Genomic DNA, 18,464 nt, shown 5'->3' with positions numbered 1-18,464 from the left:
CTTCACATTTACCTTCTGGCAGCTCCTGTCTATAGGGTCCACAGGGGTGGGTTTGGGATGAATAACCCTGACATCATCCCTTCCACATTCAAGAGCAGCCCACAACTCAGATACAAAAGTCTGGATGAAGCCTGGAAGAAATGGTGACAAACATGTTCAGTGACCAATAACAATGCAGCTTAGGTTTAACCCTTCACTACGCAGCCAATTTCCGTTTTTGCGTTTTAGTTTTTTCCTCCACTTCTTCCCAGAGCCATAACTTTATTTTTCTGTCCACATAGACATATGAGGGCTTGTTTTTTGTTGATTTTACCACATATTGTACTGGAAAACAATTCCAACTGCGGTGAAATTGTGAAAAAAAATGCAATTCAGACATTATTTTTTGGGAATTGTTTTTACGGTGTACATTTTTTGGTAAAAAAAAAAAGACCTCGCAATAGGATTCTCCTCACCAATAAGATTACAGGGATACCAAACGTCCAGCTTTTTTTTATTATTTTAGTGGTGAAAAAAAAGAAGAAGTTGGAAAAAAAAAATTTGGAGGGTTGTGTTGCCATTTTCTGAGCCCCGTAATGCTTTAATTTTTCGGTCAATGGAGCTGTTTGACGGCTTATTTGTTGTAGGACGAAACAACGTTTTAAGTGAAATCACTTTGGGATAGATATGATGTTTGGTCGCTTGTTACAGCATTTTTGTTGTACTGTAGCGACCAAAAAAATGTAATTGTACACCACATACGTGTGTGTATAAGGGGGAGATTTGAACTTTTATGTATTTTTTATTTTTTTCCGGATTTTAAAACATTTTTTCTTTACTTTTCACTGTTCTTACTAGTCCCCTTAGGGAACTTGAAGCTGTGACTGTATAATCGCTTGTGCTATATACAGCAATACCACAGTATTGCTGTATATAGCAAAAATCACTGTCTCCTTTGAAGCCTGGCCATAATCAGGGTTTCCAGGACGCTCTCTAAAAATATACGCCGGGTGGTCTTCAGACCCCCGGCTGTCATAGCAACCCACGGCACCCCGTGATCATGTTTTACTGCGCAGTTTAACACTTGACAGTGGCATTTAACAATTGCAGGCGGTGCTTCGCGACACCCATGATTGTTAGAGGCAGGCCCTGGCGGTAGCACACAGCCATTACCTGCCGAGTAGCGGGCGGACTCACATACACCCGCTTCCGACTTGGATGTCGTGAAGATACGCTATGAAGATAACATAGAAAAGCAAAAGTCCGCTCCCCATGATCTTTTTTATCTCATTGTCTTAGGTCAGTGTACAGCCCCTTAAACAAAAGCTTGGGGTACCCTGTACACTAGATCTTCAGCCTTCTGAAAAGTGGAAGCATCATTCAGTTTTGTAACAGTTTATAGCCAACTTATATATGTGAGATTAATGCAAAAAGCTGTTCTCTTTAAGAAACCCCTTTAGCACGACTGGGACCAGAGACAAACACAGAAGGGTGGCTGCAGAGTTAAAAATCTCCCCTTTTGCTCTCACTACTTTGTGAATGTAATTTGGAGCCCTGTATCAGGAAAAGAAGCTCCAAGTGTCATAAAGATATCCTGTTAAATTAAATTGGTGCCGTGTAGCGGCCATTGTTGCTGTGCCTGTGGGGTTGGGAGATCTAGAGCCTTGGGGGCTTTGCCTTGCAGCATGGGTGCTAAGGGCCACCTCGGTTGCCCCCGTACTGGTGCGGTATTGCTTCAGCGCTGGTCACATCATGGCGCCGCACTTTTAAGTTTAGGGACCTACAAAGACATTCGCCGTGTCATGGCAGTGGGCTTGATACATTCTGATCATAATGTTAAACTAAGAATCTCGTGTTCAGTTTTGTAAACTTTAGCTTAGCCACAGTCGATTTATGCATACGTTTTGGATGTGCTGTCCAGGTCTTTTTTTTTTCTACAGTTATATTAAATAAAAATGGAAGGATTTTGTATCTATTCAGATGTAAAATAATTAACAACAAAAAAAACTTTTGATCACTTCACATTCATTTTTAAGATGTAAAAAATTAGAGACACTTGAGGGATGAGTGAATAGGGACGTTTTACAACAAAAATGATAACTGCAATTATTTCATACAAATATTACCTGATTTTTGGAGGGCTACTGCACCAGGCGCTGTCGCTGCTACCTGTGTTACCAAAACCCCATAGCCAAATTTTTCACTTCTGTTAACCTGCAAAAAATAGATCAATATAGGTATTTCAGAGACATGTAACTACTAAGCATGTGTTTGATATTGAAGCATCATGATTAAATAATGCAACATCCAGCAGTTTTTAAAACTGCTCCATAAAGGCACTAATATAATAATTGGTGTATGCTGCTTAGCTGCAGTGTGTGAGAAGAGCTTGAGGAGGGTGACCGCTATCAGCCGCAGAATCGCATTAGTCCAGGTGACCACACACCTTAGATAGCCGTCAGCAGAACGCTTGTTGGGGTGACAGCTGCTCCACTCCCTCCCCCACATATACATGCCCACTCATCATTATCTAGAAAAACAAAGCTAGGAAAAGGACAAAGTACAGCTGGGCTATCATTTTAAGCACTTCTAACACAGTAACGATAAATCTATTAATATTATAATCTTCTTCCCACATATTTTATTTAATCTAAAATTCCATTTTCAAAGTCTCCCTCTTAATTCTACAATCTTATGTCAACTTACCTGTAGTTTTTTAGTAAATCTGACAAACATATAATGTATACACTCATTGATGGTTCCAGTCTGCTGGAGAAGGAGAAGTCCTCTTGGAGTAGATGCAAAATTTAACAAGCTGTCCAGTAAGGATTCCTCCCAAACCAATCTATGGCACAAAAAGAAACATTACAACACTGAAACATTATATGTACTGTAGCAAGGCCAGGTAGGTGAGGGTTAAGTCCTAGCACTGCAGGTCTGGATTAGGAGTGCACCTGCAGTGTGTTGCTAAGAACCAGGAAATGGAAGTAACAGAGTGGAATGTGTGAAGGCTGGTGAGTGACCAGCCAAAATGTGAGCTTTAGCTAAGAGACAGACAAGCCAGGGTCTCTCTCTGAAATGGTCTCTCTCCCTCTATGTGACTGCAGACTTGTGAATCTTCACAGCGTGCACACTGCGTTCTGTCAGGCGTCTCCGATGCCGGCAGTGGACGGGCATATCACTGAAAGTATGCGATTGTATACAAGCGGTCATGTGATGACTAGACGTGCGCGCCCTTGCTTAATACAAGTGAATTGAGCAAGGCCAAACACGACTAGTCGGAATGTGACTGGAAGTATGCAAATTGTATACTTGTGGTCATATGACCGCTCGCTCCGGGGCGAATATTGGCTGCATGCGCACTGTGAGGATTCACAAGTCTGCAGTCACATAGAGTGATTGCCGACTTGAACCCCAAGCCTGGACAACTCCTGTAAGAGTCTTGAACCTGCAATTACTTGATTGCTATCCAATACACTGCAATTCTGTAGTTTTACAGTTAGTGGTAGAATTAACAATCCCCTATTAAGCCTAACCATATGCAATGTGCACCGGAAGCAATTTCCCCATTTCTAACCCTCCAAATGCATACAACACAGCAAGCACTCCGTGTGCACATCCTCCATACATATATGGCAGATGTCACCAAGTGTTTAAAGGGAATCTGTCAGCAGGTTTTTGTTATGTAATCTGAGGACAGCATGAGGTAGGGGCGGAGACACTGATTTCAGCAATTTGTCATTTATTAAGCTGTGTGTTGTGGATTCAACACAATAAGTATTTTATCAGTAGGAGATAAAGTGTTTTTATCTCTGTCAGGCTAAATGTTCCTCCTGGTCCAACCACACCCCTGGGAAACTGATTAGCAGGTTATTGTCAATATACCATGTACATAGAAATACTAAGTCTGCCATATGTACTGTCTAAAAATTCATCAGAAAGTTAATACAATTTTATATATGCATTCCCTATTCTCAGTCAGCACATTTGCAAGAGGAATATCCACTAACTTTATAAATAAATTACACAAAGAAAATCAGCAGCCCAAACCTGCACCGTTTCCACAATAAAATGTGTAGCCTTATTTAAGGGGTGTTGGAACATACCCTAATACTCTGAGTTTAGATCATGACAGTGTTAAAATGTGTACGGACACATCAACAGGAGAATGGCAAGATCGTCAATTTATCCATAAATATCCAGCAGTGACAACAGAGGAACAGCACCATACACAGTTTTATGAAAAGATGGCCCAGAATAGACGTTTTTGTAGGAAATAGAAACATATATCATAACAGGATTGTTAATAGATCTTCTTTATTAAATATTACATCACTTTTACTGTAGAATGTTTGCACATCTTTATACTACAAAGCATATATTGGCCGATCTGACAGGTTAGATGTCATTTTGTTAAATGTAATCTGTCAACAGGTCTTTGCTATATAATCTGATACCAGCAGGAGGTAGGGACAGAGACCTTGATTCCAGCAACGTATCACTTAGTTTACTAGGTGCATTAATTATGACAGAATCACAGTTTTCTCTGCTGCAGATCTAGCAGAGCCCAGTTGTACAGTGTGTATAACCGAACCCACACCACAGCTTTCTGTGTACATGGTATAGTGACAGAAAGCTGCTAATCAGTGCTGGGGGCTTGGTTGGCAGGGCTGTGGAGTCGGAGTCGATATAAAATGGACCGACTCTTAAAATATATAATAAATTGGGTACAGTAGTTCAGTGTAGTTTGTGGGGAATATTTTTTCAGAAGAGTTTGGGAAAGTTATGAAATGTCCTATAAATGTCTGTCTTATTCCTGATCTAAGGGTCTAGACTTTTAGATGAGATGAATCTGTGCTGCAGTTTATGTACATGATAAGTAGTGAAGCTCCTCCTCTACAGATAAGGGTAAAAAAAAAACACACAGGGAAGGAATGCCTGCACTCATCTCAGAACTGCTGGAGTGAACAGGATAGCAGGATTAAGAACAAAAAAGAACAGGTTCTTGCTATTATAACTGATAATGCTTCAAACATGATAAGTACAATTAAACTGATGAATGAGAATAATGAAAGTGAACAGCAGCTAGAAGAACATTTCAGATTCAGTATGTTGGAGATAAAAGGCCACAGTCCTATTCCCATAACGGAGGAACAAACAGATATTCCTACAGAAGCTGTGTTGTGCACACGTTGCAGCTGGCAATAGGAGATAGTCTGCAAGAGGGATATGCTGCAACTCTGATTAGCAAAGTGAGGAAATTAGCTATTGCTGCCAAAACCCTTAAAATGGATTCCTTCTTGAAGAGATGTGCTGGAAAGGGGGCAATTGTGGAATTACAATATTTTTCACTTGCTCTCAAAGATGTAGAAGAGTTCAATCGTTCATCATAACTGACTGTGCACGAGGCAATTCCTTTATACCCTGAAATTGTTATAGATGTTGCCCATGTGGTTACTTCTTTGCCACCAACCCAAGTTAGTATAGAGAGGTTGTTCTCTAGCCTTAAAATAATTAGGTCAGATTTGAGGTCATCTATGAAGGAGGATCTGATGGAGGCGATACTATTTCTCAGAACAAATTCATAGACTGCACAAATGTTATTCAGTACGTTTTTGTTGAAAACTGTTTTTTGCACCTACTGCATAGTGCATAATAAACTGTAAATATGCAAAAGTTTTTGTGTTCTAAAGTTGTATTGCAATAAATATATGTTATGTTCTATCTAAATAGCTTGATTATTGTATCATAATAATGATTAAAAGCCTGATGTTACCATTTTACTACAGTAAATTTATCACTTAAACATGAGCCATGTATGAGGGAGTCGGAGTCGCGGAGTTGGGGTCATGGAAATTGAGGCGTTGGAGTCGGAGGTTTGGCTTACCGACTCCACAGCCCTGGTGGTTGGACTAACCTGTACCTGCCAAGTTGTCCTGTAGTGATAATCTCCTGCTGATAAAACACTGATTGTACTGAAACAACAAAACACAACCTAGTAAGTGACACATTCCTGGAATCAGGGTCTCTTCTTCTACACTATGGTGCTCTTCGATTACATAGCAAAAACCTGCTGACAGATTCCCTTTAATTCTGCTCTTATGTGACGTATTTCTGGCATGTTATATAGAAAATAAAAACACCTACCAATCAATAAATTGAAGGCTCTAATCATGTGCTTTGCTCTGACAATGCTGTCTTCTGCCATGTTTTAATGGCATGTTAGTGGGGGACTAACAATAGAATATATACTTACACCCCTTGGGAATCCTGACTTCCGGATGATAGAGACATCGCTCCAGCGACAGGAGTTGGAGTCCTTTCAGAAATTAAAACGGTCTGTGAACAAATAAGAGTAGTACTGTAGCAACACGATGTAGATATTTTTATTTGCTAACTGAGGACATAGCATAGAAAATACACTTTACAAATATATGTAGACAGAATACTTGACATTTCCCCCATTTAAAAGATAATAAAAAATACACATATGGGGTATCGCCGAATTCAGAAAAGTCCGATCTATCAAAAATTCAAGAACGATAAAATTACGGGTTTTTTGGTCGCTGCAATATCACAAAAAATGCTGTAATAAGCAATCAAAACATCATATCTGTCCCAAAATGGTATCAGTAAAAACATTATTCTCTTTTTGTGTATATCACTTGTAATTATATTATGACCTGCTGGTGAGAAACTGGCATCTTGTATTTAATGGAAATAGATGTTACCTTTCTCCAGGCTCCTGCAATGCATACATGTAGTTGGTAAGGAGTCAAGACTTGGAGACCTTCACAAGTCTGGTACATTTGACGACACACAAATAGGAATGATCCTTTCAAGACAGGCAGTAGATCTGATTCCGTTAACATGGTAATATCGTCGTTGAGAAGCTTCTTGGAAAATTGAGCAATGACATGAGCCCCTATGGAACTGCAATGACATATGCAAGATTTAGGATTGGGTGATTACAAGGACATATCTGCAGAACTATGCCCATACATACAAGTTTATCAGCAGAGACACCATTCAATGAGTGAGATGACTGACAAAAAGAAGAAAAGAATGTTTTGTCTTATTTTTTCAGCTCATCTTACAGCTTCTTACTATGAGTAGGCAACATGAATTTATTCCATGGATGTTTCCGCAGTCTAATGGGTGAGCTATGTAGTCAATCACTAGATGCAGTACTTGTTCTTAAATGATAAAATATTGTGTGCTGCCTAAAATGGCATATAACAACAACGCTGTGGGGCAGCACATGTTTTTAAGGCATTGCAAAATGCTTTTTTTAGGCAAATAAGTGAAAAAGGTACAAAACGCTGAACCTGCCACATCTTGTAATTGTCAAGGTGGCTCTATGTGTGGTAGCCAGGTAGATCTAAAAAAGCTAATTCATTCTTATTGAATAAAGCATTTTGTTCTCCTGGAAGCCTCTTCATTAAGACTGGTTTGCCTGACGCCAATCTTTATGAATCAGCCCTATGTGGTTTATTTCATAACTTACTTTGCTTGAAGAAAGATACATAAGGATGAAATCTGCCTTGGACAACTTCTATGTATTGGTGATCAAGCTCAATACAGAGGACCATGAGTGGTGCAAGGGAGTCAGATCTGAGCCAAAGTGGTGTATTCATATACTAAGCATTATATCCCGCAGGTTAGGAGACCCAGCTGCCACTTTACATCAATGGTCTGACATGGAGAATCCCTGAGACTAATTTTCCAGCAGACCTTACCCATCTTTAGGAGAATCTGTCTTTTCTCCATAGAGAAGTAAGGAGAGCCCTGCTTCATTAGAGGCAATCCTGGCCAAAATATCAGCAAGAAATGTCAGTGTGCATTCATCACAGTTCTGGTGAACCTGAAAACACATAAAGAAATCATGAATGACATTATAAGAGCGCTAGTCACATACATCGCCTACAAAAATCTAAATATCCCCAGTAACTGTTCAGATTGTGGTAACACAATCCTGCTGTAATAGTGATGATGAAAGGTACACGGCAGCCCAGTGTTAGATGGTGTCTGGGTATAACCAATATGGTGGCCATTACAGCTGCCACATGAGTTGTCACATCACGGGAATGAGTGGCCTAGACATGCCATATTGGCGACCACCTAGACTTCTAAAAATGACATTAAGACATGTTAAATTAAATATTTTATATTTCATGCAAGAAAAGAAGGGAAGCAGCTACGTCATATATGCCAACCTATTAAAAGGTTTGGGCAATTTAAAAAAAAAAAATCTTCCTATATTCTTTTGGGGCATTTTGAGTTAAAGGGAACCTGTCACCAGTTTTTTTTGTATATGAACAAATACTAACACCTTCATCAGCGCCTGTGCTGCATGCCATAAAGTTGTATATTATCCCCTGACTCCCCTTGTATATACCCCAAAAAACATTTGAATTGCTCCAGCGCCGTGTACAAATCTGGACAGTCCGGTGTGATGGGCGTCATTGCTGCGGTGTCTGTTCCTTCTCTCTGTAAGTAGTCATCGTCCACCAGCTTTGATTGATGTGAATGACATATCCTACGTCATCCACATAGCCAAATGTTTTCTCGCACCTGCGCAGATGCACTTTGCTCTGCGCAGAGCAAAAAACATAACTGCGCAGGTGCCGGCATGGTCCACATGCCCAGTTATGTTTTATGTTCTGCCCACAGTAGGGCAAAGCAAAGTGCGCCTGCGCTAGTCGGCGATGTCCCTGCACAATCGCGAGATTTCTTTTGGCTATGTGGATGATGCAGGACACGTCGTCCACATCAATGAAAGCCGGAGGACGGAGACTTCCAGCAGAGACAGACGCCGCAGCAATGATATCCATAGGAATGGACCGTCCCAGATTTGCATACAGCGCGGGAGCAATTCAAAAGGTTTTTTGGAGGTATACAGGGGGAGTCAGAGGATAATGTACAACATTTTGGAATACAGCACAAGCGCTGATAAAGGTAGTGGAATTTGTTCATACACAAAAAAACGGGTGACAGGTTCCCTGTGAAGGAGTTGTCCACTAATCGGAGTAGCTCGCACTTCCTCCAGATGTATGTGATGTGTCCGAAGGTGAGAAACGTGAAGCCAGCACTGATTGGCTGCAGGGATTACGTGACATAATATTGTCATGCGATCCCCGGAAATGCGAGTGCTGACACCACTGGAACAGCGGTGAGTATTGGGGCTATTATTTTAAAGGGGGAAAAATAAGAATTGAGAAGGGTTGTCCAAGTAGTGGGGTATCCCTGGTTCAGACGAACAAAGCATTCCTTGCTCCAAAGCTTGTGTAATGCTTAGTTTCCCGTATGATTGCATTGCAGCGACCTTTCTAAAAAGTAGGGATTATCCAAAGTAAATTACCCATTCAAATAGCAGAAAATGAGAATGCTAGGATGATGGGGTGGCAGACCACAAACACAAAGACAAAGCTGAATTTTTCTATTTTGTTCCAAGTAACCCTCAGCGCTAGGATGTGTATATTGGATTAGAATGAGTCCCAGCACTGACCTTTTTTCCTTTCAGCAGCTTTTGGATAGGAGACAGGAGGCTGGATATAACAGCCCCGGTGTACAGACATTCACTGGCGCATTCTTTCCGATCACACAGAATTTGGAGAACTTCCATTGCTAGATGTGCTGGGGCAAAGCTGCCTGGGAGTACAACAATGCATTTACAAAAAAATTAGAATAGAAATCATTTTAAATGGCGTCAGTGTAAAGCATTTTTGATCTTGTGGCATCCTTACCTGTGCAGGTCCATAACAAAAGGGGAATTCTAGCTGAAACCATCTTTCATAAAGTCTAATATGGTATATGGAGGGCAAATTAACTTAGATCGATACAGATTCTCTAAAACACATGGCCACCAGTACTATGAAATGTCTGAATCCCACTTGAAATATAGGAGATATCTGCCACTACAACTCTCAGACAGCAGTAAAATGATGGACTTTTCCAGAGAGTAGCAGCCCATCATTGTAGGAAACCAGCCACCTTGACCACAAAAAAGTAGCAAATAATCAGTTCAGTGCCCTATGCCACTCCAGATCCTCTTGTGCGTAGAGGTTTCGACACTTGGTCAGACAGACAACATAGCAAAGAAAACTCCCAGCAGCAGAACAAAATCTCTTGCCAATATATCCACATTAATTTTCAAATTCCTAAAAATAAATCCAGAGCCCACCTCACCTTTCTACAGTACAGACCAAAAGTTTAGACACACCTTCTCATTTAAAGATTTTTCTGTATGTTCATGACTATGAAAATTGTACATTCACACTGAAGGCATCAAAACTATGAATTAACACATGTGGAATTATATACTTAACAAAAAAGTGTGAAACAACTGAAAATATGTCTTATATTCTAGGTTCTTCAATGTAGCCACCTTTTGCTTTGATGACTGCTTTGCACACTCTTGGCATTCTCTTGATGAGCTTCAAGAGGTAGTCACCGGAAATGGTCTTCCAACAATCTTGAAGGAGTTACCAGAGATGCTTAGCACTTGTTGGCCCTTTTGCCTTCACTCTGCGGTCCAGCTCACCCCAAACCATCTCGATTGGGTTCAGGTCTGGTGACTGTGGAGGCCAGGTCATCTGGCGTAGCCCCCCCATCACTCTCCTTGTTGGTCAAATAGCCCTTACACAGCCTGGAGGTGTGTTTGGGGGTCATTGTCCTGTTGAAAAATAAATGATGGTCCAACTAAACGCAAACCGGATGGAATAGCATGCCGCTGCAAGATGCTGTGGTAGCCATGCTTGTTCAGAATGCCTTCAATTTTGAATAAATCCCCAACAGTGTCACAAGCAAAGCACCCTCACACCATCACACCTCCTCCTCCATGCTTCACGGTGGGAACCAGGCATGTAGAGTCCATCCATTCACCTTTTCTGCGTCGCACAAAGACACGGTGGTTGGAACCAAAGATCTCAAATTTGGACTCATCAGACCAAAGCACAGATTTCCACTGGTCTAATGTCCATTCCTTGTGTTCTTTAGTCCAAACAAGTCTCTTCGGCTTGTTGCTTGTCCTTAGCAGGTGTTTCCTAGCAGCCATTTTACCATGAAGGCCTGCTGAAAAAAGTCTCCTCTTAACAGTTGTTGAAGAGATGTGTCTGCTGCTAGAACTCTGTGTGGCATTGACCTGGTCTCTAATCTGAGCTGCTGTTAACCTGCGATTTCTGAGGCTGGCGACTCAGATAAACTTATCCTCAGAAGCAGAGGTGACTCTTGGTCTTCCTTTCCTCGGACGGTCCTCATGTGAGCCAGTTTCTTTGTAGCGCTTGATGGTTTTTGCAACTGCACTTGGGGACACTTTCAAAGTTTTCCCAATTTTTCGGACTGACTGACCTTCATTTCTTAAAGTAATGATGGCCACTCGTTTTCCTTTACTTAGCTGCTTTTTTCTTGCCATAATACAAATTCTAACAGTCTATTCAGTAGGACTATCAGCTGTGTATCCACCAGACTTCCGCATAACATAACTGATGGTCCCAACCTCATTTATAAGGCAAGAAATCCCACTTATTAAACCTGACAGGGCACACCTGTGAAGTGAAAACCATTTCCGGTGACTACCTCTTGAAGCTCATCAAGAGAATGCCAAGAGTGTGCAAAGCAGTCATCAAAGCAAAAGGTGGCTACTTTGAAGAACCTAGAATATAAGACATATTTTCAGTTGTTTCACACTTTTTTGTTAAGTATATAATTCCACATGTGTTAATTCATAGTTTTGATGCCTTCAGTGTGAATGTACAATTTTCATAGTCATGAAAATACAGAAAAATCTTTAAATGAGGTGTGTCCAAACTTTTGGTCTGTACTGTATGTGTTCAGACTGGTGTGTCCTCATTCATGGCCCACATAAGGACACACTAGAACGAAACGCATAGGATGGCAAGACGGACTTTTCATAATTTTTCAATAATCATGAATGTTTTAATGAGAATTTTTTCCCTGCCGCTAGAACGTTTCCTTTGATCCATTGGGATATCCATGTTTATATGTAAAATTAATCTTTATACATACAGAATTCCCAAATGATTGAAACAATATCCACAAAACAGACCTCATAATCACGATATCACATTTGGGGCCCCATGCCATATACGAAAAAAGGAACCTGCATGAGTATGCTTAGGACACCCCTACTCTTAAAGTCAAACACGAAAAAATGGAGTCACTCGTCCAATAACAAAAAATATATAATAACGTTTATTCAGAACTTGTTCAAAAATGGCATACAATAGAATGCACAGAAATACAGACAAAGTCAAAGGCAAGATATATGTGTCAGAAAAATGTATAGGCCACTCATAATCATCAGGGTTGGGAAGAGGAAGTCATATATCTAGATTCAATAAAGTGCAAGTGCTCAAATACTGTAAGAATCTATTTATATATTAATAGAATCCAGATCATTTGTGGCAATATATATATTATATAATATATATCAGCCTACTAGTAAGAGTAAGGTACTTCATTATAACTCCATATATACATGTTACACTGGTAATGAATACATAGAGAAAAGGAAAGATGGTACTAAGTCCCCTTACCCATCTGTCACCCACGTGGAACCAATAGGCAGAGGTCTATGAATATGAATTTTGTGATTTTTTCATCTAACACTGAACTTAGACGAAGCTGGAAAAATATCCCAATGGGGACAGTGTCTGTCATGATGATGTCTGTAAAGCGCTGTAGAATTAATGGCTCTATAAAAGGTGAGACAAATAAATAAATGTGTTGCTTTTGGAGAGTAGTATGTGAAATCTATGCTTGCAGTCCAACTATGTGTTTTTTCAGAGTCTTCTCTGGAGGGCGTGTGCTTTTGCCTCTGCCTCCCAGACACTGCCAATCAGAGCTCGGCAACATTTGAGACTGCTAGGCAGCCAATGCCTGTGATTGGCAGTGTCTGGGAGGGAGGGGTGAAAGTGCAGACCGGCAGAAAAGACTCTGCTTGTAGTGCAACTGGGTGTTTCATCAGAGATTTCACATATTGGACTCCGAAAGCAACAAATATGAATATCTCTGCAATGGAATGACACAGTTTAAAACAGATAAGAGTGGAAGAAACAGGGGAGCTAAGAGATTTTTTCAATGTATTTAACTTAATTTTTTTTAGCATCAAGTCCCCCTTACGTTGTAATGCTCTTTAACTAGAAACACAAAATGTCAAACTTCTGTATAATAGAGAAATTAACAAAAATATAAGCATGTAAAAAAATGATTACCTGCATAGGCTGTTTTCTGTCCATTTGGGCAATATAACATAATATGGGTAATCAGCACGATCAGGTCACAGAGGGTCACTGATTCTGAAACATAAATTATAGCAATAAAGGCAAATAAAACAGTTACAATTATGCAAGAAACATCAACGCTATCATTTTATACTATTCAGAATCACTTTTTTTTTTTAAAACATGCATGAATGAGAGGTTATCAGCGGGTAGTCTCACATCTTTAACAAAACTAAATGACAATAGAATCTTCTTGCAAGGCCTCCTGAAATTGCCAGATAAGGGTTTAGTAAGGTAAATCATTGGTTATCCTGCTTGTGATAAAAAATTACATTGGGAGCTACATCATCTGGAAGGCATAAATCATTTTTAACAGCATCAGTATGGAGTTACACATTAAATTATTGGCCAAGATGTGGCCAGTCAATCACACGTCAGATTTAAAGATCTGAATGACTATACTGGCAAATCAAGCACATATTTAAAGGGGTTGTCACACGGACAAAGTACATTTTAATAAATAGATCTGAAATAATAAATTCCACATTTGGAGGTGTTAAAAAATATTCTTGTGCTGACAATTTTATAAATGTGCCCCTGATTTGTACTGTTATTTGCTCTGTCTGATAATGTAGAGCAGTTCCAGTTCATGGTTGGCACATACCCCAGTTCCTGGTTAAAGAAGGAAGCATAAGTCACTTATTATTAGTGGGCATTATTTGTGTGAGGGAACACATTTTCCTACCTGTCTGTTTTATCACATGCATAAGTGTCACGTCAGCAGTCTTGTGAGCTCATTATATATCAAGTCAGTGACATATAATCTTTGTGGCCGATGGAGCTGCTATGTCATTGACTTGATTTATGATGAGCTCAGAGAGCTGGAGATGCAGTAAAAACACTCACTCCTGTGATAAAACAGGCAGGGAAATGTGTTACCTGCGATAGCAGCAGCTGCGAGCCCCTGCTGTTTCATCTGTATACTAACTCATCGTAAAAGACTTATGCTTCCTGCCCTGGCCAGGAGCTGTGGTATATGCTGGCAATGAACTGAAGCAGCTCTGCATGGTTGGGCACAGCAAATAACAGTATATTGCAGGGGTACATTTAGAAGATTATCTCAGCACAGGAACATTTTTTTTTACACATCCAATTTTTAACTTAATATTATTCCAAGCACAAGATCTATTTATTGATTAAAATGTACTTTGTTTGTGGGACAACCCCTTTAAGTGTAAACCAAAGTGGGCTTTCGGAAAGTAGCAAATAATTGGCTGTACATATTTAACAGTTTAGGCCAATGATGGCCAAAGAATCCAACAGCATTGATCACACTTTTGTTTGGCTTGAAAGATAAGTGTATGGCCAGCTTTACTCAGACTGATGCACTATTCTATATCAAGGCAACATGCAAAAAAGCAAATTCCATTTTATGGTTGTAGGAAAACTTCTAAGAAATGATCCCAACGTATACCACGTACATAAGATGTGAACACACTGTGAATTGACTCTTGTACTACATGTACTGAAGAAACTGATGTATTTTTTACAATATCTTTCAGTATCATAATCTAATTCCTGGATACCTTTTCGGTTTTTCAGTTTTATGGGGAACAGTTTTCTGCCGTGTTTGTAGAGCAGCAGCCTTCCGAGAACATTAAGTGAATGAACAAAGTAGAAATACTGCAGCTCTTTCCTTGAATAGAAAGTCTTCTGTTTAATGCCTGGAAATAAACAGAACCATATTAAAAAAAAAAGATCTATAACCTTCAGAGAAACTTTACGAAATAAAACAAGACCAAAATAATACCCTTCTCGAATATTTATAGTTCGAAAAAGTAGAAAAGCTTGGCTATTTAAGACGTGGGTGAGCACTCTCAAGCTAATTATCAGATATATTTGATCTGATACAGCAATAAAATAGTTGAAAATTTCATACAGGACCGGTGAAACTCATCCTCTACTACAGGGGTGGGGAATCTTTTTTCTGCCCATGGCTACGTGGATATTTATATCATCCTTCGGGGGCTGTACAAAATACGTCCTGACGCCAACACTGGTGTCAGGACATAATCTTACATTGCCCGCGCCTCAACATTCAGTAGTGAACACTGCGAACTGCTCACAGAGCAAGAAGACAATAATGAGCCGGTGGCCCGCAAAATACAGCTACCGGCCCAAGCACTGCGGTCCCCGGGAATCTGCCTGGGGGCCAGATAAAAGGTCATAGAGGTCGCGGGCCTGAGGTTCCACACCCCTGTTCTACTAGATTGCTACACTTTGCAACCAATACTATGTCCAAAAATAAGGATTTTCAAGCCTAAAACCAATGGACAGGCATCTGGACATGTTGATACTGCAAAAGAAATGCACAACCTCAGTGCTGAAAAAAAGCAGAATGGCATAGTTGAAAAAATTCCGGGGGACTACCTCTAATATATCTTCTAAGGAGCCTATTCTGCTAGGTGTAAGGTTGGCTATCTCCAAGTGCAATGTTTCACTCAATATACTTACCAAGCAGGTGGGTAGTATGAGAGAAGTTCTCTCCATTATACAACATGACCTGCAAAAAGTCCTTGAGCGAACTGGGGCAGTGGAAAATAGTGTCCCTGTGGTGGAGGATGCATATAATAAAGTGGGAAAAGATGCTAGAAAATCTGTTCAATAAGTCGCAGCATTGTGGTCCAAAACAAATGATCTAGAAAATAGGCTTTGTTGCCAGGGCTGTGGAGTTGGTAAGCCAAACATCCGACTCCTCAATTTCCATGACACCCTCATACATGGCTCATGTTTAAGTGATAAATTTACTGTAGCACAGATTCATCTCAGCTAAAAGTCTAGACCCTTAGATCAGAAATAGGACAGACGTTTATAGGACATTTCATAACTTTCCCAAATTCTTATGAAAAAATATTCCCCACAAACTGCATTGAATTATTGTACCCAATTTTAGGAGTCGGAGTTGGTCCATTTTATACCGACTTCGACTCCACAGCTCTATTTGTCGCAATAATATTAGAATTGTGGGAATGCCCAAAAAGTCGTCAGGTAAACATTACAGAGTTTATTTATAACTGGTTGTTGGAAAAATTCGGGAATGAGTCCCTATCACCTCTGTATGTCTTGGAAAAAATGCACAGTCTCAGCAAGGCCATTACCACCAGGACGTGAACCCCACCCAATCCTTGCTAAGGTTGAAGAATCGTGATCTGACATTGCGTGCAGCAAGGGACCACCAAGATTTTCTCTTTAATGGATCCAAGATTTCTTTATTTCCAAGATATTCCGAGGATGTTCAGAAGCAACGGGCATGCTTGGGAGATATCAAGGAACATTTACGAGACTTGAAGGTTGTTTACTCCATGATTTATCCAACTAAGTTTTATGTAGCAGCTATGGGGGGCTACACAGCTTTTTGAAGACCCAGTAGAAGTGCTGCATTGGCTGGAATTAAACGAGAGGACGCTGGGTGGAAATACTACAATTCCTTGATAAATAACATTTATTGACAATGTGCGGATCTACATATGACTTACATCATTATGGTAAGTAAAATGCATACTTAGTGTTTCTAATAGTAATAACTGCCTATTCTAATGAATAAAGAATGTTAGCTGTCATTATTATATAGTATTCAGAATACGGGTCATATAATTAAGTTACTGCAAGGGAGTGCCTAGGAGTTTGGAGTGTGCTAAAGTTATTCTACATAGCAGCATCATGAATTGATGTGACAAGGCTAGATCAATAGTTATGTTTATTCAAGTGAACATACATGTTTCTGCCCATTCTCCAATTTGGAGAGCAAACAAAAGTTGTGTATGTTGCTTTTTCTGTTTCATGTATTTAATGTTTGGTATGCTTTGGGGCACAGTCCAGGTTTTAAGGAGTTGCCCAGGCTTTGGGTTCAAGTCTACAGTCACTCTAGGTGACTGAAGACTTGTGAATCCTCACAGTGCATACATTGTGTGCTGTCAGGATTCTCTGTTGTTGGCGGAAGCGTGACTTCAAGTCTGTGATTTGCATACATGTGGTCAGGTGCCGACTAGACGCGCATGACCTCACTCAATACAAATCAATTGAGCGAGTCCAGACACGTCTAGTCGGAAGTATGCAAATTGCATATTTGCGCTCACATGACTGCCTGTTCCCGGTGCCAGCACTGGAGGATCCTAATAGTGCGCGCTTCTTCGGATTCTCAAGTCTGCAGTCACAGTGACAAAGGTGGTTGCCGAAACGCGCGTCGTGGTGGCCACCACCATCGAGAGGGAGGTTACTGCCTTACTGTAAGTTCCCAGTATTACTGTACACATTGGTTGGCGAACATTACATGCATTATTCTACTATGTGGGTATGACAGTGTGCATGTCATGAGAACTGTGTGTATATTGTGGAATTGCCATGATGGTTGCTAATCATCGGTGGTTGTTCCTGTTTACACATACAATATAGTAATATAATAATATATATACAATATAATATTTGTTTGTATACCCTAACATGTGTACTACTTTTTTTTTACACTTTTGTATATCATGTGATGACCATTATTCTTGCACTTGCAAGCTATAATCCTAGTCTCATTCGCATGCATATATACCTCGTTTAAGTGCACACACACACCATTGTAGATATAGACCTCCCTCTCATACATCTATTTACTCCTCTGTGTGTGAGCCCCTTGTTTTTATACCATTTTATCTATTTTTGCCATAGTTTCGTTGTCCTATTGTTGTCACCTGTATCAATAAATATGATTAATTTCACACTAATAACTAATTTGTTGGGACTTTATGGTCTGATTGTTTTCCCTTCTCCCCGTCTAGCAATTTACTGACTGTCCTACTGATTCTAGTAGTCTGGTTCTCTGATAAATAGATAGATATACCTTTTGGTAATAAAATACGATAGAAATATCTTTTGTTCTATAAACCTTATGTAAATTTGCGGCACATGTATTTAAATATTTATGCCTTGTCCGAACCATATTAAAGTTGGATGGAGAGAGGGGTGGTTAGTGGGAAAGTTTTGGGGAAAAGTTTTTTTTGTTGTGCTATGTTTGTTTTAATTGAAAAAGCAAGTATTAAAACATAAAAAAACGTGCATCGTTCAATACTGAGGGAAATCTAATGACATGTATTTGAGAAAAGTCTTATAATTTCACCTTTTGTCATTTATTAGCTTTTTTCGCAAAAGTGATCGGTCCTCTTTAAAAAAAAATATAATTTTAAAATCTTCCTT

General features: G+C 39.9%; 1 protein-coding gene across 2 annotated transcripts in view; it reads right to left on the bottom strand.

The window, feature by feature from the left end:
- The window catches only part of TBC1D32 (TBC1 domain family member 32), a 123,911-nt gene that overhangs the window by 65,742 nt on the left and 39,705 nt on the right, over nucleotides 1-18,464 (bottom strand). For both annotated transcript variants that reach the window (XR_012286659.1, XM_073665866.1), the window contains exons 13-21: nucleotides 14,810-14,947; nucleotides 13,215-13,298; nucleotides 9,488-9,630; nucleotides 7,719-7,843; nucleotides 6,711-6,912; nucleotides 6,236-6,318; nucleotides 2,686-2,824; nucleotides 2,106-2,193; nucleotides 13-131 (exon numbers count right to left, since the gene is read on the bottom strand). Coding sequence is in view for 1 of the 2 variants with exons in the window: in XM_073665866.1 (XP_073521967.1) it covers nucleotides 13-131; nucleotides 2,106-2,193; nucleotides 2,686-2,824; nucleotides 6,236-6,318; nucleotides 6,711-6,912; nucleotides 7,719-7,843; nucleotides 9,488-9,630; nucleotides 13,215-13,298; nucleotides 14,810-14,947 (1,121 nt within the window). In the remaining variant the exon portion in view is untranslated. The remainder of the gene's footprint in view (nucleotides 1-12; nucleotides 132-2,105; nucleotides 2,194-2,685; nucleotides 2,825-6,235; nucleotides 6,319-6,710; nucleotides 6,913-7,718; nucleotides 7,844-9,487; nucleotides 9,631-13,214; nucleotides 13,299-14,809; nucleotides 14,948-18,464) is intronic.

Source organism: Phyllobates terribilis, unplaced genomic scaffold, assembly GCF_046119375.1.
Source record: "Phyllobates terribilis strain yellow unplaced genomic scaffold, ASM4611937v1 Scaffold_2__4_contigs__length_985480577, whole genome shotgun sequence".
Classification (NCBI taxonomy): Eukaryota; Metazoa; Chordata; class Amphibia; order Anura; family Dendrobatidae; genus Phyllobates; species Phyllobates terribilis.
The sequence above is the reverse complement of the archived record's forward strand: the minus strand, read 5'-3'. Positions and strand labels throughout refer to the sequence as shown.